This window comes from Homalodisca vitripennis, chromosome 6, assembly GCF_021130785.1.
Source record: "Homalodisca vitripennis isolate AUS2020 chromosome 6, UT_GWSS_2.1, whole genome shotgun sequence".
In the NCBI taxonomy this organism is placed as follows: Eukaryota; Metazoa; Arthropoda; class Insecta; order Hemiptera; family Cicadellidae; genus Homalodisca; species Homalodisca vitripennis.
Genome location: NC_060212.1, coordinates 115,628,934 through 115,648,775, shown reverse-complemented (window position 1 = coordinate 115,648,775; position 19,842 = coordinate 115,628,934). Strand labels below are relative to the sequence as shown.

Sequence of the window (19,842 nt, the reverse complement as noted above, 5' to 3'; positions counted from 1 at the left end):
TTTTTATTGTTAAACGGCTAAGTATAAGAGAAAAAGTACGTAGACTTCGCAATTATGTATTGCCACAAATGAAACTCCACACAAACGCCTTTTCAAATATCCAAGGTCTTTTTTTAGGACAGCAGTAGCTGATGAATCCTGGTCCGGTACTGGTCAGAAGACAAGTGCGAAGTAACAAATACGAATCTCTGGTTGAGAAGTTGAAGCTAACCTGGAATATGCTCGTATGACGTACAACGATGGGAGAGAAGCAGTTTTACATTAACCTGTCACCTTGCAGCGCCACCTGAAGCTATTCTACAAAATGAGGGACTTTTGATCGTACCAGCATCCTCAGACTCTGATGTTAAATCCACAAACACAAATCAAGATTGTAACTCACCCCAAACAAGGAGAACGATTAGCTATGAATTGAATATAATCAGCAAAAGGGAGCCCATATTGAACCTAATGATAGTTCCATAATCCATCTTGAAAATGACAATCCTTCCCCTATGACGACTCCACAGTTAACACATCCCCTAGAGCAGTTAACATTCCGTCGCTCCTCCAGAGTAAGAAGGGCTCCTACATATCTCAGAGACTATTTTTAAATAAAGGAGAAGTGAATGTTGGGGTGTATTATCATATCTTTTCTGTCTTAAAACAGCTGTTTATTTATTCTCAATATTTATGTTTACTGTTTAATTTCTGTAAATCCATTTTATCTCAATGTAACTTTGTTTTAAGTTGAAAAATACCATTTCCGTTTGTTCAAACTTTAATCCATTCCATAACAAATTCTACCAGCAATAAAATAAATTTAAAAAATAAAAATGACAAAGTTTCCAAAGACAGCTGATTTTCATAACATAGTACTTATAACTCACTCACTTGAAAGCTTAAGTAATGGAGACATTTTTTGACGACGTTTGACCACAACAGTCTTTCATTATAATGTATATACAACTAGATATGGTTTGATAGTGTTATCTATTCTTCATGAATAAGTTTTAACGAGTCAATGAAATGAGACCTTTATAGTTAAGAACAATGCTAAACTGTAGATATGTAGCAGTATTGAGTAACACTGCAAAGGGGAATTAGACTTGATATGATGCTTCCCTGGGCATTATTTGTGAAATATTTCAATTCAAAATTTCTGTATTCACATATACAGGCTACAGTTTATAAGAATAGCGTAAATATAAATTTACATAGCAGTAAGCTTAGCTATTGAAAATCCAGGCATACAGTATTATAATATGTTCTAAATTCTACCTCGTGGATCTCAATAAGAAGCAGCCCCCACCAACAAACCTTACCCATCCAGAATATCCTATCACTCCAGAAGCAGTGCAAAAATCCTTATAGGACTAGGTGCGTGCAATTGCACCTAGCTATAATTTCATAGCTCATAAATTTATAAGCTTCTTGTCCTAAGGGAATAAAAAAAACATATGTTCCTCGGAGGTTGTTCTAAAGAGGTTGTCACTGCAATTTAACTTATTTGAGTCGGAGAAAAAGTTTGTAAATCTAAACTGAGAATGGAAACCTTAATCCATCGTTAATAAAAGTGCAGACGGGGATATTCTCACTGATTTTGAGAACCTCCACTTTGAGTTTCTATCAGAAATATCAGTTACATCTATGCACTTGATTAAACAGCTGTCTGCAGGTTTAAAATATGATTATGGTTAAACATGACTGAAACTTAAGAGCCGGCTGTAGAGAAATGACCTTGAGTTTTATATCATACGACCAGGGCCGTACTCAGCGTTGGCGGACCTCGGAGAATATATTCAGCTAAACCCCGTCACCGTCTGTCGACAAGGTGCCTTCAAATAGATGTGTGGTGGGGCCTGCTCCGGTAAAATTGTCTAAAAAAAAAAACTGGTCTGAGTACGGGCCTGCATATGACCGTTAAACCTCAACATTTTTATGTCCCTATTTTGAGTATATACTGTGTGAGTATTCAAACAATAATGTACACACAAGTTTGAGATTTTATTCTGAAAAAGCACTAAAAATATCAAAAAATCTAAAAACATTTGGATGTATATGAATTATTATATCTTTAAAATGAGGTTTCTCCCACAATTTTAGAATGAAGTGTTTGATGTTGGGATGAATGTGAACATGGGACTAAAATCAAGATGGTCGCCAGTACTGCTGGCTCTTAATAAGTATGCTTCCTGTGCTCTTCAATCAAGCTAAATGGCTGTGAATGTAAAAAATGAGGTCTTCATTTTGCTGGAAGTATCTTAGACTATGAAGAAATGAGGTTAATAATTTTCTGAGACTTATTTCTAAGCTATGCTGGAGAGTTGTTACAGGCACAGCTGAATATGTCAAAAACCTGGTGGGGGAGGGTAAGATTCCAAACCATTGTTGCAAATCTTAAGCCAGATGAAATGGATAAGATGATCCAAACAAACTAGCATGTAAATTAAAAATATGGAGTCCCACATAGAATCTTGAGAATTGTTCCAAAATTGAGTCTATGAGTCTAATTCTGCCATAAATGATTTTATTATTTTACATTTTGAAAAATTTATGAGCCTTCTTCTGTCATGAATGATTTCATTACTTTGCATTTTCTTGCAAATGAGTTTAGTTCTCCTATTCATTTTGCATCTAATAAGTCTACACAGCATGCATACAGTACATTAATCATTCAATTTTTCCAAAGGCAAAGTTTTCAGTCCATAGCTTTAGAAAAAGTTTAAGTGTCATAAACACATAAAACAAAAATAGATTTACAATGGGACATAAACATGCATTGTTTTTAGAACTCAGAAGTTACTGAGTTTTAAAAATATTCTTAAAACCACCAACATTTTACCAACAAACTGATCAACAATAATAGCACTAGTCAAACTGATTAAGAACAAAAACTGGTCACTCAGATTTCGTGTTCTTAATACTAATCAACCAGAGTGTTGGTGAAACTATTCTAAAGGCACATCTTGGAGGAATTTGTTTACACTACTTTATCATCAACCATATGTTCTTATTTCTAAACAACCAGTAGCAATGTGTCCCTTGCATTTTTAGTTTTTAAACAAGAGGTCACATAAATTTCTGTAAAATGTCTGAAAAACCAAGAAAACCACAAAAACCTAACTTGAAACTATCACCTTCGGTTAAAGTTATGGTGTTTAGAAAGAAATCTTCAAACTTGTCTTGCAGATCTAGAAGACCACCTTCAGCGGCAGTTGAAAACATAAATACAGCGGAGCAATTGGTACACAACAAGAAAGAAACCATCCCTCTGCAAGAAACTAGTGACAGCCGTAGAAAAGATCCGGTACCATCCTTGTCTACAAAAACTACAAAAAGTGAGGTAAAGGCAGACAAAAGTAAGACATAAAAGGTTAGTGGTAGTCAAAAATTATTTTTTATCCTCTTATGTAACAACTGTAACACAAATTGAACACATTTAAAGTAAAAACGTGATAGTTTCTGATTTTTACCATGGTTTTTCTGATGGTTTTTTTTGCCATTTTGGCTTACCAATTATGGAATTCCTTCTTCTACACTATCACTTCCTAAATTCAAAATCATTCCTAAATTAAGACAAAATTTAACCCTGGAACTAGCAATCAACATTTTAATGTCGATTTTACAAGTGGAAATCAACATTATAATGTCGATCTGACACCCACGCATGTGTTTTGCCAGTTCATATAGTAATAAATCAACACTACCACCAATATTTATATACCATTTCAAACAGGAAGAATTGCTGATCTCAATGGTGACAGTTTTTTTATATTTTGGTAAATTTTATGTCATAAATCCTGCCAGAAAGATCATCTTCATCTAGCCATTTTGAAAATTAGTGATATACCATGGGTGGGTATGGTTTGTTATAATGTTGATTTATAGTTTTTTATAGCTGTATTTTGAGCTATATCATTTTGGTTTATTTTTGAAATATTTAGTGTAAAACTATATACAGGGTGAATTTAAAGTTAGTGTCGAAAAAATTTTTTGGGTGGATACTACTCAGTATTATAGACCAAAATATGAAAATAAAAAATCCCTATCCCATCTATCTTTTAACTACGACCAATTTAAATATTTTGTTAAAAAATCATGTTTTGTTTCAATAAAACTCAATTTCCTCCATTTCTTTTTTTATGTTTTTTAAATTTCTGAATCCATTTTTGAAATCTACACAAAATTTTACATGGGAATAATGGAAGAAAAACTGTCTTGAAAATAAGTTTGATACAAACAAATTGCTAATAAATCAAATTCTTAAGTTTTCGGCAAAAAAACATTAAAACGATATTAGACCCGAGCAATTAAATGAAGTTACTTCTGAAGAGAGGCCAATACCACAAAAAACTTGCCCATTTTGTGGGCTTTTAAAATAACATAATGCAACACGTTACTTTTATTTTCATCTTATTCTACTGGTTATTAAAGAATCAGTATTGGAAAAACAAGGTCTACTTAAAAAATCACGGTGCCAAATAACCAAGTCAAAATTGTGTTTAATTCAATAAATAAATCAAAGATAGGATAAACACATAAAGAACAGTTACAAAAAAGAATAATCATAAAAGTAAGTAATCTACAAACTGTTTTCAAATTGCCTGCCTCCGTTTCTAATGCAGGCTCTCGCACGCTTTTCTCATGGCCCTAAACCGTCACGTTCAAAGATAACTTGTTACGCACTATTTGGGCAGCTAACTCAATCCGGGTTTCTTAAGTCATCCTCAGAGTTTTACAGTGGTCGAGTAAACTTCCTATTTCATAGTCCCCCAAACAAAGAAGTCCATAGGAGATAGGTCAGGAGATCTGGCCGGCCAAGCTACAGTTCCAGCGCGACCTATCCATGTCGCGTAATTGTCCGTTAACCACTGACGCACTTCATTGCTGAAAAAATAAACGCACTTCACCGTCCTGTTGGAAAACTATGTTGTCCCTCTGATTGTGGTCCAAATCAAGTCATCCAGAAGTGGTGGGCAAGGTATGCTGTAAAAAAGTCCAAGTAAACTCCACTATTTAAGGTTCCTTGAAAAATGTGGGGATCCACAAGTTTGGTTTCCGATGACTCCTGCCCATACGTTGAGATGAAAACGTCTTTGAAAGGAACTTTCTCTTGAAGCCATGGGATTTTGTTTCGGCACCAATGGTGCAAGTTATGCGTGTTAAAAAAAACCAGCCCTAGTGAAGGTAGACTCATTAGTGTACAAAATGTTTCTCAAAAAAATGATATTGTTCAATATCACTATTGAGCAGTGCCCAGCGACAGAACTCTACTCTTGGACCAAAGTCATTTGGTTGTAATGCTTGAACCTTTGTAAAGTGATAGGGGTGGAAGTTATTTTCGTGTAAGAATTCCTAACACTTTACTCTGAGAAACACCAACTTCTCTGGCAAGTTGTCGGCTGCTGACCCTCAGGATTTTCTTGAACTAAATCTAGAACTCGTTCGTCTAAGCCAACATCTCGAAGAACACAGGACCCTACCTCATTACGCTGCCTAGTGAACTGTTCCTCTCTCCAACAAACGACTGAATGTAGCTCGTAAAAAAACTTTATCACTAGGACCTCTACGTTCTGGGTACGAGCGTGGTAATTCTCTCTGAGCAGCCTGAGGCAGCATTCCCGCCACAAAAACCATATACAAAATTGCATCTCTGCATACTATCTCGATGTGAAATCCATGATAGCTACGCTACGACTCAAATAACTATTTTTAAGTGGATAGAGGTAAAGTCAGCTGAAAGACAAAAACGACAAAATAAACCTGAAAAATGGGGTAAAGTCAGCTGAAAGACAAAATAAAACCTGAAAAAATGGGGTATACTTTTTCATACTTGTGATTGTAGAGATAAGATAGTCAGGAGTAAAAACTGATAAGATATGACAATGCATTATGTCATTTTTAAAAACGGAGGCAGGCAATTTGAAAACAGTTTGTAGATTACTTACTTTTATGATTATTCTTTTTTTGTAACTGTTCTTTATGTGTTTTTATCCTATCTTTGATTTATTATTGAATTAAACACAATTTGACTGGTTATTTGGCACAGTGATTTTTTAAGTAGACCTTGTTTTCCAATACTGATTCTTTAATAACCAGACTAGAAGATGAAAATAAAAGTAACGTTGCATTATGTTATTTTTAAAGCCCACAAAATGGGCAAGTTTTTTGTGGTAATTGGCCTCTCTTCAGAAGTAACTTCATTTAATTGCTCGGGTCTAATATCTTTTTAATGTTTTTGCCGAAAACTTAAGAATTTGATTTATTAGCAATTTGTTTGTATCAAACTTATTTTCAAGACTGTTTTTCTCCATTATTCCCATGTAAAATTTTGTGTAGATTTCAAAATGGATTCAGAATTTAAAAAAACATAAAAAATAAATGGAGGGAAATTGAGTTTTATTGAAACAAAAACATGATTTTTTAACAAAATATTTAAATTGGTCGTAGTTAAAAGATAGATGGGATAGGGATTTTTTATTTTTCATATTTTCGGTCTATAATACTGAGTAGTATCACCCAAAAAATTTTTCGACACTAACTTAAATTCACCCTGTATATAAATTTGTTTGTTAATTGTTTAAAATAATTGTATCCATAGTAACAAATTTATGTCTGTCCTACCATTTTTCCAAAATTAAAAACATTTAGAAATTGGTTATTTATTTGTTGTTTTGTAGTGCATATAATTTTCTAAATTTTGGAAACATTGAGTGTAAGAATTGTATTTTTGCAAATTTTTGAAAATGATTGTACCCATAATAACAAATTTAGCTTTCCGTGTGCTGTTTGTGGTTTTTACAATATATATCATTTTTCTTCAAGCGAACCTGGATACAATTATATATCTTCTAAAACTAGATAAAATGAAGAATAAATTTTCCATCTCAGATTCTAATACTTATAATATTATCACACTTTAATAGCGACAGTTCCTTCACTTAAAAAAAATAGTGTACTCATTATTTTTATGGTTTATATATAGTTTTTGTATGCCATAATTATCTCCATATTTTCCTAGAAAAATGTATTACACGTATAGGTTTATTGTGAAAACGTATTTTTTTTACAAAATGTTTGAAGAACGGATACAGAACACTCAAAAATGGACTGACATGTGAGGAAAAAATTACTACCAGTTTGAGTGTTAAGAATATTTATCTGAAGCGATTGGCCAAGACAGATTCTGCTCAAGGCACTAACTTATGTGTTTATGGTGATTACACAGGGATGGAAATATGTATAAATTTAAGATTTATAATGTTTACCTGTACTTCATGATTTTTTTCGGTTCATGTTTTGTATCAGTTTAAAAATAACTAAACATGAAATGATATTTCATCAATTTGTTTTTATAGTCACTAACATTAAGTATTAATCATAAATGTATTTATTTTAATTACTAGTATCTTACTCATTTTATAAAATAAGTTCTGTACCTGACATATAACAATAATTTAATATATGCATAATTTTCCAACATATCCTATTACCACTTTAGTTATATCATTGATAATACAAATTTTAATTTATTGCTAAAATCTAATTTGAAATTGTTGTTATATAATATCATGACACTAATGTTTCATTTCATTACATTTCTAGTTTTATTGACAGAGTTAAAGATTTAAAAAATTAGAAAAAATCTTAAAGATTATAATAAATTCTTTACGTTTAAATGTTCAAAAAGTATGTACAGAGTGAGCTTTAGAAGCCTTTGGAAGTGGTTTCATATAATATATCTAAATTAAGATATCTCCAATAACGCTATGATTAAAAATAAGTGTGTAAAAGTGCATGGGCTTTAATATTGTTCTTATGTGGAAAACACTCAAGGTTGTTTCATTACAACCATTACTTGACTTCCCTTTGTAACAAACAGTACAGTGTGATTGTGTACTTTTTCCAACCTGTGATTTGGCTTGAACATGAAATTCCTGCCTCATTTTTGAAGCTAGTTGAATGGAAACTGTTTCCTGTTACATCCTGAAGAAAACATGCTAATATCAGGCTTGAAGAAAGACAGTATGCTTATAACTAAACAACCTGATCACAGAATTTTATTTTGAGGAAACAACCTTATCGTTTCCTCTTGCCACAATTTTGGACACTGGAACGCATTTTATTTTGATAATTAATGCAGTAGCTGAACATTTAAAAACCTTCTAAATCCAGATTTTACTTTGAATATTTAATTGATCAAATTTATGAACATACTGTTGTAAACTTCTATGAAGACCTTAACTCAACTTGAAGTGTCCCATTGTTAAATTTTTCAAGAACCTGTAACTCTTTGTATTACTTCTGGCTGGCTTATACCTTTCAGTTGAACCTGCACTGAGTACTGAACAACCAATGTATTTTTTATCTGGGCAACACCATGGATATCTAGGAATGGCACATCACTAACCAAAAATGTTGATATTGAGGTAAAAGCGTAGATTGGTGGTCTCGTCTTGTGGACATTGACGGTTTGTGTTGGTGGAGCTTACTTAGTGTTGAATACTATGCTGGCTCGAAGCCTAAATCATGAGGTACCTTCCCCTACCCCATTTAGGCTGGAACAGCACTAGCATCCCCTTCTTCTAGGATGACATGACTGAGATATAGAGTCCACTATCTCTCCCCAAAGGATCTTGACAGGGGGTGGCTCCTATCCCCAACCTTAAAGGTCCTTTTAGGACTAAGTGCAAAGCAGATTCTGGTCTAAATAAACCAAAAATTACAGAATACACAAAACTTTATTCATAAACAAGTTCAGAACAGGCACCATGTAACAAGAGTGAAAATAAAAGACATAAGGAAAAACATTAATTTTTTGAGAGTTCTATTGTTACTTAGCTGAGGAAGTTATTCGTATAGCCCAGAAATCCGTTGATGGTGTAAATTGATATCTTCCCAAGCCTGCAATGCAGGACTGATTTGTGCTTCTTTCCTTCGATTCGTTTAAGTTCGGCAAGAGCACTGAACAGTCTTGCTTACAACCATGCATACAATGGTTTCTTGGCAAATAGTGCAGTTCTATCAGCTGGTAGATTGAAGTCAAGTCCATTTCTAGTTGTTTGTCCATGGTGACTGTTTCTGGTTAAATTGGAGTTAACAGAGTAAGTACATGATGACTTCAAATTTGTGGAGAGATATGTTGGTAAGTTTATTTAGGTTTTTGTATACATCTCTACAGCTGTCCCGTGATGGAAGATTTGCCATAATTCTTACTCCCTTTACTGCAGGACTATAATTTGCTGAAGGTTGTTGTTTGAGGATGCTCCCCAAAGGTAATTTCATGTCTTGCTCTGCTTTCAAAGAGTGTACAATCAACTATTTTGGTAGCTTCTATGGTGGTACTAATGGAATTGATTCTTCTCACAGCAAACAGTGAGGTGTTGAGTCAATGGAACAAATCATCAATATGAATACCTCATGAAAAATCATCATCTAACAGCAGTCCAAGGTATTTTGTTGAACAGTAAATTGAAGAGTCATGTTGGATTGTAAATTCTCTTTGTTCCTTCCAAAGATGATGTGTTTGAGAAGTTCAGTTGACCTGTGGGCAATGATCAGAATAGTCCTTTGTTTGAAGGTTATTATATCAGAATAGTATCATCAACACAATATTACTGGGTAATAATATTAATCAATATAATCAGTAAAGTCACATGTAAACAATATAATTAATAATACAGGACCTAACACCGAACCCTGGGGCACACCTCGAGTGTCAGCAAGTTGCTGTTCTGGTTTCTCCATTGATCGTTTGCTGTATTGTCAATACTTACTTCCTTTCACTTAGGTAGTATGTGAACCACTGCAATACTGTGTCCTTAATTCCCAGAGAATGTATTTTAACCATTGATAATACAAACAATCAAATACTTACTCAGATCAAAGAATGTACTGGTATTTCCCTTTTCTATGTTATTGATAATATGTTCAACTAAATCAGTAAGAGCAGTAGTGGTGAATTTTCTTAGGTAGGAAACCATTCTTTGTTTGAAGTTTATTTTTGATGATGGAGGTTAGTTATTTACTGAATAAAAGATTAGATTGCAGATCTCAAAACGTAGTGTTACTGATTTTTTGTTTGTTTCACTGAACAATGGCAAATCTCCGGAAAAATCCTAGGAAACAATGTTGTCCTTCGGTTTATATTAGAATTATAATTTAGATTTGAAGTCATTTTTATTATTTGTTATTAACTATTTTTCTAAATAAGTTTAATACAATTGGACTTTTTGGACCTTTTTGTGGATGCTATTTTATACTTTTGGCTCTCATCCAATTCTTATCAAGCAACTAACATAAACACCCATGACTAAACTGTCTTATTGATCTACCATAAATTCTAAATTTCAATTTTTATTTCAAATTTCAATTAGTTATCTTTTAGCCACTGGTGCATGTCACTCCATGGGATTTGGCTGAGTATTAGTAAAGCCTATAAGTCAGGGTGAAATCTTGAGAACTAGTTGAGCTATAACCTTTACATTTTGTATGTTTTGCTTATCTATCATTACAATTCCTGGAAAAATTCCTCTTATCTGTCTGTCTTATCTATTTCCCGGTATCTATGTGCCTGTTTTCCACCAGATACCTAAAGAATGAATTGAGCTATGGACTTGAAATTTTGCACGAACTTCATTTTTACATGGACAATAATAAGTTCCGATGAATGTGAATGTCTATATATGGGATTTGCCATTATAATTTAAGTCTATCACTCTGTAGGCTGACATATTTTCTCTACTGTGTGCTGGGGAACTACAAATTTATTTTCTGTCTGATCGTTTGTATGTCTGCATTCATTTCAAGAATAAAATGAACTATAGACATGGAAATTTTCCATGTAACTTCAGTGAAGCCAGTTATGTGACATGTGGTATAGCATAATCTTACCTACCTTATTCTAAGTGGTAGAAGATTCCACTAAGTATTGCATACCATCAAATTAATTTAATTGACAGTTTAAAGTATGCCATAAGTCTTATTATGGGTACATTCTGCTCTTTAACCTCAGAGCTCCACTCCACTTGCTTTCAACAGTAAAGAATGACTTAAATCTCAGAAACTACCTAATAGATTTCTATTAATTTAGACTCAAATACTGATTATCTTCTGATCCACTAACCTTTGAATTTATGATTTCAATACAAGCACTTACGTTCTTTAAGTAGTTCTCAAATTCAAAAATTCAATTTTTTATTATGAATGGTATCCTAGTAAGGAGTTCTGATGGTGCAGGGAAACAGAATAGTATAAGGGGATCCGAAACTCTCACACCATTACTGAATAAAAGATGCTTAGGGTCATCTCGTCATTGGGTGTCTGTTGACATTTCGGTTGAACCTCAACAGAAGCTCAAGTGAGGGCTTCTGATGGTATAAGAAGACAGAATAGCATTTGGGGGATCCGAAACTCTCACACCATCACTGAATAAAAGATGTTTAGGGTCATCTTGTCATCCACTTGAGTGTCTGTTGAACCTACGAAGGGAAAACCATGAGGAAAAAACTATAAGCTTTAATTTTAAGTGTGTAATATTTTATTGTAAAACAGGGGAAATATGATCAACATAGAAGTATTTTACAAGCTAATCAAATATAAGAAAGTGATTAATCCATGGCCGAATACCAAGGAATGTAAGCATAACAAGCCTGATTTTGTAGAATCAAGCAGTCACATTTCTTCTGAAGCCATAAACTGATTTTAGTTCACGAAAGATGTTTCTGATACCAGATTCATAGTTCCACTTTGTCCGAAGGCTGCTCACTGTCAGATTTTGCTCTCTAACTTTAGGCTTCAAACTGGCAATTTTAAGTTTGAAAATTAGAAAAGAGCGATGACAGAGCTGTGCAAATACTCAAACATGCTTCAGTTCACCTGAAGAATAATACTAAAATTATTTAATTTTGATGTCACAATTTATGTAAGAAGTTATAATTGTCAAGAACAATACAATCCATTATGTTTAACACAGGTTTAATTTATTTTCAGGTCCTTCCTGGGCTCAACACAAGAACCAAAAGAACATTTAAGAAATTTCTAACTATATTCGACTCCAAGAAATGAGCAGATTTTAAAATGTGCATAAAATAATTAGTTTACAATGCGTTAGAAACAAGGAAACCAAAATAAATTTATTTGTTTCATAACAAAACCATTTTTTCCATGTACGCTACCTGTGTAGTCCACAGATATTTGTAAAATTAAAACAAGTACGGTAGAATAAATATTTGTTTAACAATATTAATAAAAAATCTAAAAAAAAAAAAAACTAGATAATTAAATACAACGTGTTACTTATGTGATAACTCTTTCTTATTAATATCAGATAATCTAGACAAACATGTTGACTCTTGAAGTGTATGAGAATTACCGTCGACTGGAATCAGCTGTTCTATAACTTGTACAGTGGTTGGGCTTCCTAAGCAGTGTAGTAACTGAAGAAACGAATATAACACTGCTGAAGTCTATTTATTCTGATTAGTTATTTTCAAAAAAAGAAAATGCCATTCAATTGGGTAGAATTTTTATTAGTATAGTAGCTCAATGGAGGATCTTCTTTTAGAGGTACTATTACTTAATTTAAAAAAATACAAACCAGTCTATGATAGATAGAGTATACTTAAATCTGTAAACTTGATTGTTTTGCCTAGAGGTAACGTATCAACAATTCTTCAAAACATACTACTTCATTTTCTTGCAACTAAAGTACAGTATTTACAATGTTTTTAATCTGTTGTAAACATTTCTCTAACTACTCAAATTTGTTTTAATGCATTTCCACAGGATAAACGAGTTACATTGAAGTCGATGTTGCAGTAAAACCAAGGCTGGGGATGGTAAAATTTGTGCTAACCCTAGGATCTAAAACGCTTTTTGGTTTTATACAGGACCTGGCGGACCCTACTTAAAATCGTGTTGTTTGTCTGTGCCATAACTCTTGATAGAAAGTTACTAGAGACTTGAAACTTGGTACATATGTTCCTCTTAGTTCAAGAAAGAACACATTGATTTTGAAGTCAAAAGCTCAAAGAGCAGCAAAGTACCTTTGACTTTCATTACATCATGTTAGCTCCTTCGATATTCCATTGTAACAGTGTATTAGTTGCATTCTTCTTAGGTATTAAACGCAATCATTTTAGTGTTAAAAAGTATGTGATTGGTTAACTATGTTATACGCTTGAGGAAAATTGTGTCCAGCTGTTCTTATTATTTCAATATTTTTCAGCAAACATCGCTTAGAACATTCTGTTGAAATTATGTTACTCTTAGCAAGAACTGAAGAGCTGCTCGCTGAGACATAGTTGGACTGTAGTTAAGAGAACATTAGTCAACTGTAGGCTACGTGGGGCTACAGTTTAAACTGAGTTATAAATAGAGACGCGTCTCAAATAAATACATTTCTCACTCCAGAAACTTTGATTTTAGTGCCTTGATGCTAATCAATGATTAAAAATACGATTTTTGCTAATACTAATGGTTTGAAATATAAATTCACAATATAGAGTTTCTTATGGGAGTTTATTTCTACAGGGTATAAATAATAAAATATAAGTATTAATAAATAATCATATTTTTTAACAATTCCTTTTAAGTTTCTGAAGATCAAATTTATGGATTTGATACAAATCTCTATTTATAATGCAATTTTCAATTTTAGCCACAAGTTAAAAGTGGAGACTCAGATTCCCTGTTGCCACCTAAGCAGTGCTTCCTCTTAAGAAAGCTTTTTAAACTGATCCAGGACATTATAAATTTTGTATGGTCAACAAAAGAGATGACAATCTGTGTTATTGCCATTCAGAATTTAAGCATGCCATGATGCTACTGGAATAGCAAGTAGTGATACTGGACTTGTCCCAGAACTACTGTGTTGAAGCTAATTACATTTTTTCTTCATGTATGTCACTTGGCATGTAGTCTGGCTATCCTAAAGTACAGAGTTCTTATAAGCTTGGGCCTCAAGACTCAGCAGCTTATAGATACCGCAACTATGCTCTCTGAGGCAGACTACAAAAAGGCTTATTCAGTGTTCCAAGGAACTTGAGTGGTAGACAATCAGTGCTGCTTGCCTCCTTTCATGTACTTACCGTATTTGCTACAACACTGCCATTTCCTTAAGAGGTAACGCTAGCCAGCTTCCGGACTTTCAGCTGTCTCTACTTTAAACATAGAGCAAAGTTTCAAACTATGTTATTATAAATAGCGACTCAGCTTAAACCCATTATTTTTCACTTCAGAAACTTAGATTTTAGTGTCTCAACGATAATGAATTGTTAAAAATACGATTATCTTTTAATACTAATGGTTTACAATTCATACTTAATATAATAAACACTTAGTATTAATAGATAATCAAACGTTTTACAAATCTCCAGCATTAAGGCACTAAAATCTAAGCTTCTATAGTCAAAAATGTATGAATTTGAGATGAATTCCTATATATTATATATATAAAACACATTTTAAACTTTAGTCCTTTGTTAAAAGTGGAACCTTAGATGTGCTGCTACCAGCTAAGTAACTCTTAAGCTGGATGTAGTGAAATTACGTTGAGTTTTACTCCATAAGAACTCAACTCAAGAACCCCATAGCTTCTAACTTTGACACTCTCAATTTGGTGAAAGAATTACGGAAGATATCTCATTTTAAAGGTATGAAATGGAACCTAAAACTGAACTTAATAATGTTCAGCCTTCTGTATTATTTCTGATAGTCACAAAACAGACATCTCCCATAATTCTAACACTAAAATTAGGGTTATAAAAGTATTTGAAGTTTAACATTGTTCTTATGGGGTTAGATCAAGATAAATGCAGGTGACTTAAAGTCATCTCTTAATTCCGTTTCTCTTGTTATTTCCGTTTTGTACTCCAATTTCTTTTGTTTATGTTCCTGGTCATGTGTAAAAATAAATAAGTAGCATATAAGACTAAAAATTGAAGTCTTCTGAGATCCAGTTTCAAATTCTTGCAGTGGTGAAGTAAAGTGGTGTGGTGTCTGAAAAGGAAAAAGTGACCAAATCCTTCTCCATGAAACAAAATGTTTATATTAAAGTAAAAAAAAAAATTGTTTTCATACTGTTTCACTACCTTACACAATGTTAATTGTACAGCCAAAACTTATTTCTCAGTAGAATAATATCACATTGTTTAATGAGATCGGTGTTGGCCATTGAGGGTTTTGCAAAAAAGTATCTCAACATTATGTTAATATAGTGTAAATCATACTGATATTTTACCAACAAACTTTGGTCCACTTCATATGATGACCGGAGAAAGCGAAGTTTTCTTTCACGTCACAACGAAAGTAACTTGTATAGCCTGTTGTTACAGTTATTGTTCTTATCAACAGTTGGCCTTGAAATCATAATTTTCTTAATCAAAATTACAGTAAGAGATTAAACTGTCAGATAGCTCTGCTTACTATCGGAAATAAGTTTTCAGAGAAAAACCTGTTATTGAGTCATAAAGCGATATTAAGCAAATTGCACTTTTCTAAAGGTGTTCTTTCTACACCAGATATTTTAATTTAATACACAAAGTAATTATTTAATGTCCACAACTTTACCCTTATGCTATGGTGAATGTGTTACGAACACCTTTCACAATCAGTTGTATTGCTTATGAATAGGAATTACTATCAAGTACCAATAACTTAATAAATCTCTAAAATGGTTTTAATATTACTTCGTTAACTCTTTGAATGCCAAGAGCCAATGAGATCGGCCTAAGGGTATTTCCTAAATGTGCTGAGGTCCAATGGCATCAGTCTGCGGGTTTTTTTTTCGAAATGTGTAGAGCGCTGACTAAATCGGCTTTTAGAATATTTTCCATTCTTTACTAAATGTTGACATATGGCATTGTACTTATAGTCTCATTTTATAAATAATATACTGTTTCTTTGACACAGTTGTGCTGGTCTTCACATTGTCCTCTTGACCCTTGTGATTGTGGACCTACCTCTTGTGGTGTTTTCTGGCAAGTGATGAGCGAGAAATAGGTCATTCTCACTTTTTTTAAATGTCAAAACGTTTCAGTAATTAAAACAAAATTGATAGATACGAGAAAAAACTCATTCCTTTACATGGTGAAAATAATTTTTAAGTTTTCATGAAGATGATAGCAACAACAAAATGGTTTCAGGGTATAACAGGTGTGATACGGTAACATAAACGATTTACTGTGGTCGAATACATGTATCCTGAAGTGGACTTTCCAGGTAACTAAAATGGTTTTCACTAGTGATATACATAAGAAAGGTAGGGTGATAACCTCTTCTAACAGAAACAAAATCTTAAGAATTAAATTATCCATATTAGAATCAGCCATTTTTGGGAAATAAAACACAAGCAGTGGTATTATCCATCCGGCAACGTCTACAATGTCCATCGTGATACATATGTACAGCACTGAGAAAAGGCACATGCACTAGCTACAGACCCTTTTAAAAAGTTGGCTTATGGACTTTAGATAATGTGAAATACTTGTAACTGAAGAAGGAATTTAGATTAGTTTTAAAATAATAAACAGCGAAGTTGTAAAAATAAAATAAAATATTAAATACAAAGTACAATCAAAATTTTCTTCATTGTATTTTTTAAATAATTTTCCACACCTCTACAAGGGTTTATTCTAAGCTAGCTGTTACCCATGGATTTGCACACAATATTCTGCTGATTAGCAGGGTCGACGTAGGCATTTCCTTTTTTTTAAATGGTATACCAGGCGCTTTTGTCATGGTCGTTGGAAGATATTCCCGATCTCTTGAATCGCTTAATATTGGACATCATTTAAAGGATAATGGTTTTGGGATTCTAAAATCGGAGAGTGTAACAGTATTTATGAACATCAATGGAATAACTCAAATGTCAATGCAATGTTCCATGACAGTTGATTGAATAGATCCAAAGATCACAGTAGTACTTGAAACTATTTTAGGCAATGTGGAGGAAGTGTATTCAGTATCCATACAAAATCACTTATGGTGTATTATGGAGCACTATGATAATTTTGTAGAACGGATGCAGATATATATTATTTAAATAATCATGCAAAATTTCAACACATTTGCACACAATAGCTGTTGTAAATAGAAGCACAAGCACCTAAATTATCACTTCTTTAATATTTACGGTTATGTTAAATTAAATCTCCTAAAGATCTCATCTGCTTGTTTTACATGACCACCTGGCTTGCTAACTTCTTCTGTATCTTTGGTTTTTGTTCTCAGGAAGTATGAATATATCTAATACAACACACTGTTTTCCTATCTATGTTATCTTTTTAGAATAAATTAAATCAATTTTTACATAACTAATCAATATTGCATTAGTGCAAAACAGATTCACTGCCCCCTTGTTGATTTTCTCAGTCCTCAAAAATTGCACTGGTGCATTTTGTGATTCCATTTGCAATGGTCACAGACTCGCTGTCCATGTTTGTTTCCCCAAATTATATTCATAGGGGGAATGGCTCATTGAGCCATATTAGTGTCCAGTCTCTGTTTTCATTCCTAAAGATACCGTAAATATTCCATGCCCAACATTAATTTTGAATACTGATATATACCTTGCATATACTGTTAATTTTGTTGATTAGTTTACTTTTATGCAAATGTTAAAATAATACCCCGAGTATACAAAATGATTTCAATCCAGGACTGATGTAAATCCATTACCTATGTTCAATGTTAGTTATTATTGTCATTGCTGTTTGCAGTATACTACTACCTATCTCAAAACACATGGAATTTTCCGTTTCTGTTGAAACTTGCAGAATCTATACATTTAAAATTTTTTCTTTTCATAGAAACCAAATTTGTATTATTATGAATATTCAAAATACACAATAGCCAAATCGGCCCAGCTGTTCTTAAATAATGTGATACAACAGATTTTAAATTTTATCTACACTTGACCATTTTAGTGCAGGTTATAACCTGTAATCATTTTAAATGCAAGCCCTATTAGAATTTTAATACAAGAGAGATAGAGAATTAATTTTAAGATGTTCATATTTTTAATTCTGGGGAAGAGCACATACCCATTCCACAATCTCTATATCCTATTGGAGTGTTGGAAGCTTCCAAGGTTTAAGGCTACAGATACAATGATATATATAGTAGATTATCACAATAAGTCTATCCTTTATATAGGGACGATGCATATTAACATCAAACTCAGAGGTGTTCCAGACCCACCATGGCCTGCAGTGCTCTCCATGATACCCAAATTTGCAGCATTACTACACTTAAAATGTTTGCCATTTGAAATATTTTCTTTAGTATTCATTGTTCTCATTAGATTTTGCTTAGAGAAGACTTTTAAAATGATATCCAAGTTAACCACTTTACTTACTTTACTTAATATTTTGGACTCTTTGAAAGCTGTCATGTGGTATATATGCCATACCGGTATGTATTGTTTATTTAGCACCTTTCTCAAAAGTCAGGGTGTGAGAGGCAAAATATTTAATAAAGCATACCTTGTCTTGTGATGTAGCAAATAAATAAAATACAGAAAAATCAAAAGCGACTCTTGCATTTAACTGTCTGAGTAATTAAAACAACTCAGACATAACATAACTTCAACTTAACATAGTTAACTGGATTATGTTAAGATGAAGTTTCTGTTAATATAATTTTAGTTTTAATAATGGATTTTTCCAAAATTATATTTTAATTTTTAAATAATTCCTCTTGTTGTACTTCATCAAATTAAAATCGTTAAAATTTGGAAAAAATTGCTTAATAGAAAATATTCTTTGAATAAAACATAGTGTGTGATTAAAAATTTTCACACATCTGTATTTTGGATAGTAAAAATCCACATTAAGTTTTCAGGAATGGAGTATTTTATTAAAATTCAAATCCTACTGAATGGTTGAGCTGTCATTTACAGAAGTATTGAGTTACAATTTAAATTGATATATTATAGACAAGAGCTGATTATTTAATAAACTTAAATATGGATTCCAGTTTTTCAAAATTCAAATTTTACATAGAAAGAAAATACAAGTTTGACTTACAATTTGTATTTGATTTAAGATTTTTATGTTCTTCCATTCTGTAGGACACAAACATTTTAAAATATTGTGTTGCAACCCACTTCCCACCTAACCACTTTAAATATTGTAATGAACACCTCCAAAAAGTTTTGGGTTTAATTTTTATTATTAACACAACACTTGTTTGTCAACTTATATGACTGTGCCTGGTGACCGTGGCTGTTCTTTTAGTTAGCTTGAAGATTTATGACCATGTCCTGTCCCTCAGCTTGTCAGGCCACTCATGGATATCTATTCAGCTCTTCATACCACTTTGTCCCATTGTATCGCGCAGTTACAAAATTCAATCCTTGTCCACGTTTAGCTTGAAAATATTACAATCTCTCTCTCAAAAAAAAAAAAAAAAAAAAAAAAAAAAAAAACACTAAATCAATATCTTACTATTGGCAGCACATACCATGGAAAATATCATTTATATTTGTTTTTTATCCGAATGTTAGTGCCACTACGACTATATATCCTATCAGTTTACTTAAATACTAGTGGATTTATGGAGTCAAACATAAACATATAGAAATTAATTTATATTCTGTTGATATTAGAGGTCTATTTGACCATTTATATTTTTTCAATACAGATAAAATACTTTTAAATTATAACTACTAGCTTACAAAATACTGTTTAAATTACACACTACTTGGTATGCTTACAAGAAAGAAATTAATAACCAATCAAAAAGTATTTTAAACTTAAAGCTAGCAAATATTGTAAGTGTACAAGAATTGTCTTTAAATCCCAGCCATTTAATACCATGTGATCTTTAAATACCATCATTTAAATACAAGTCAGAGTG

General features: G+C 32.6%; 1 protein-coding gene and 1 long non-coding RNA gene across 3 annotated transcripts; one reads left to right on the top strand and one right to left on the bottom strand.

Moving 5' to 3' along the window:
• Positions 1-2,919: 2,919 nt before the first annotated feature.
• LOC124364762 lies at positions 2,920-12,209 on the top strand. Of its 2 annotated transcripts, none has more exons than XR_006922651.1 (2): positions 2,920-3,355; positions 11,974-12,209. XR_006922651.1 is itself a non-coding variant. In XM_046820489.1 (2 exons), exons 1-2 carry the CDS (start codon positions 3,071-3,073, stop codon positions 12,046-12,048), a joined length of 330 nt encoding a protein of 109 aa, XP_046676445.1. In that variant the 5' UTR covers positions 2,976-3,070; the 3' UTR covers positions 12,049-12,209. The 2 variants fall into 2 exon arrangements, 1 of the variants encoding a protein (XP_046676445.1); XM_046820489.1 differs by having other exon boundaries at positions 2,976-3,325.
• Positions 8,705-18,699, bottom strand: LOC124364763. The gene is made up of 2 exons (XR_006922652.1): positions 15,224-18,699; positions 8,705-9,526 (listed from the first exon to the last, which is right to left on the bottom strand). It is a non-coding gene; the product is annotated as an uncharacterized LOC124364763 (long non-coding RNA).
• Positions 18,700-19,842: the final 1,143 nt, after the last annotated feature.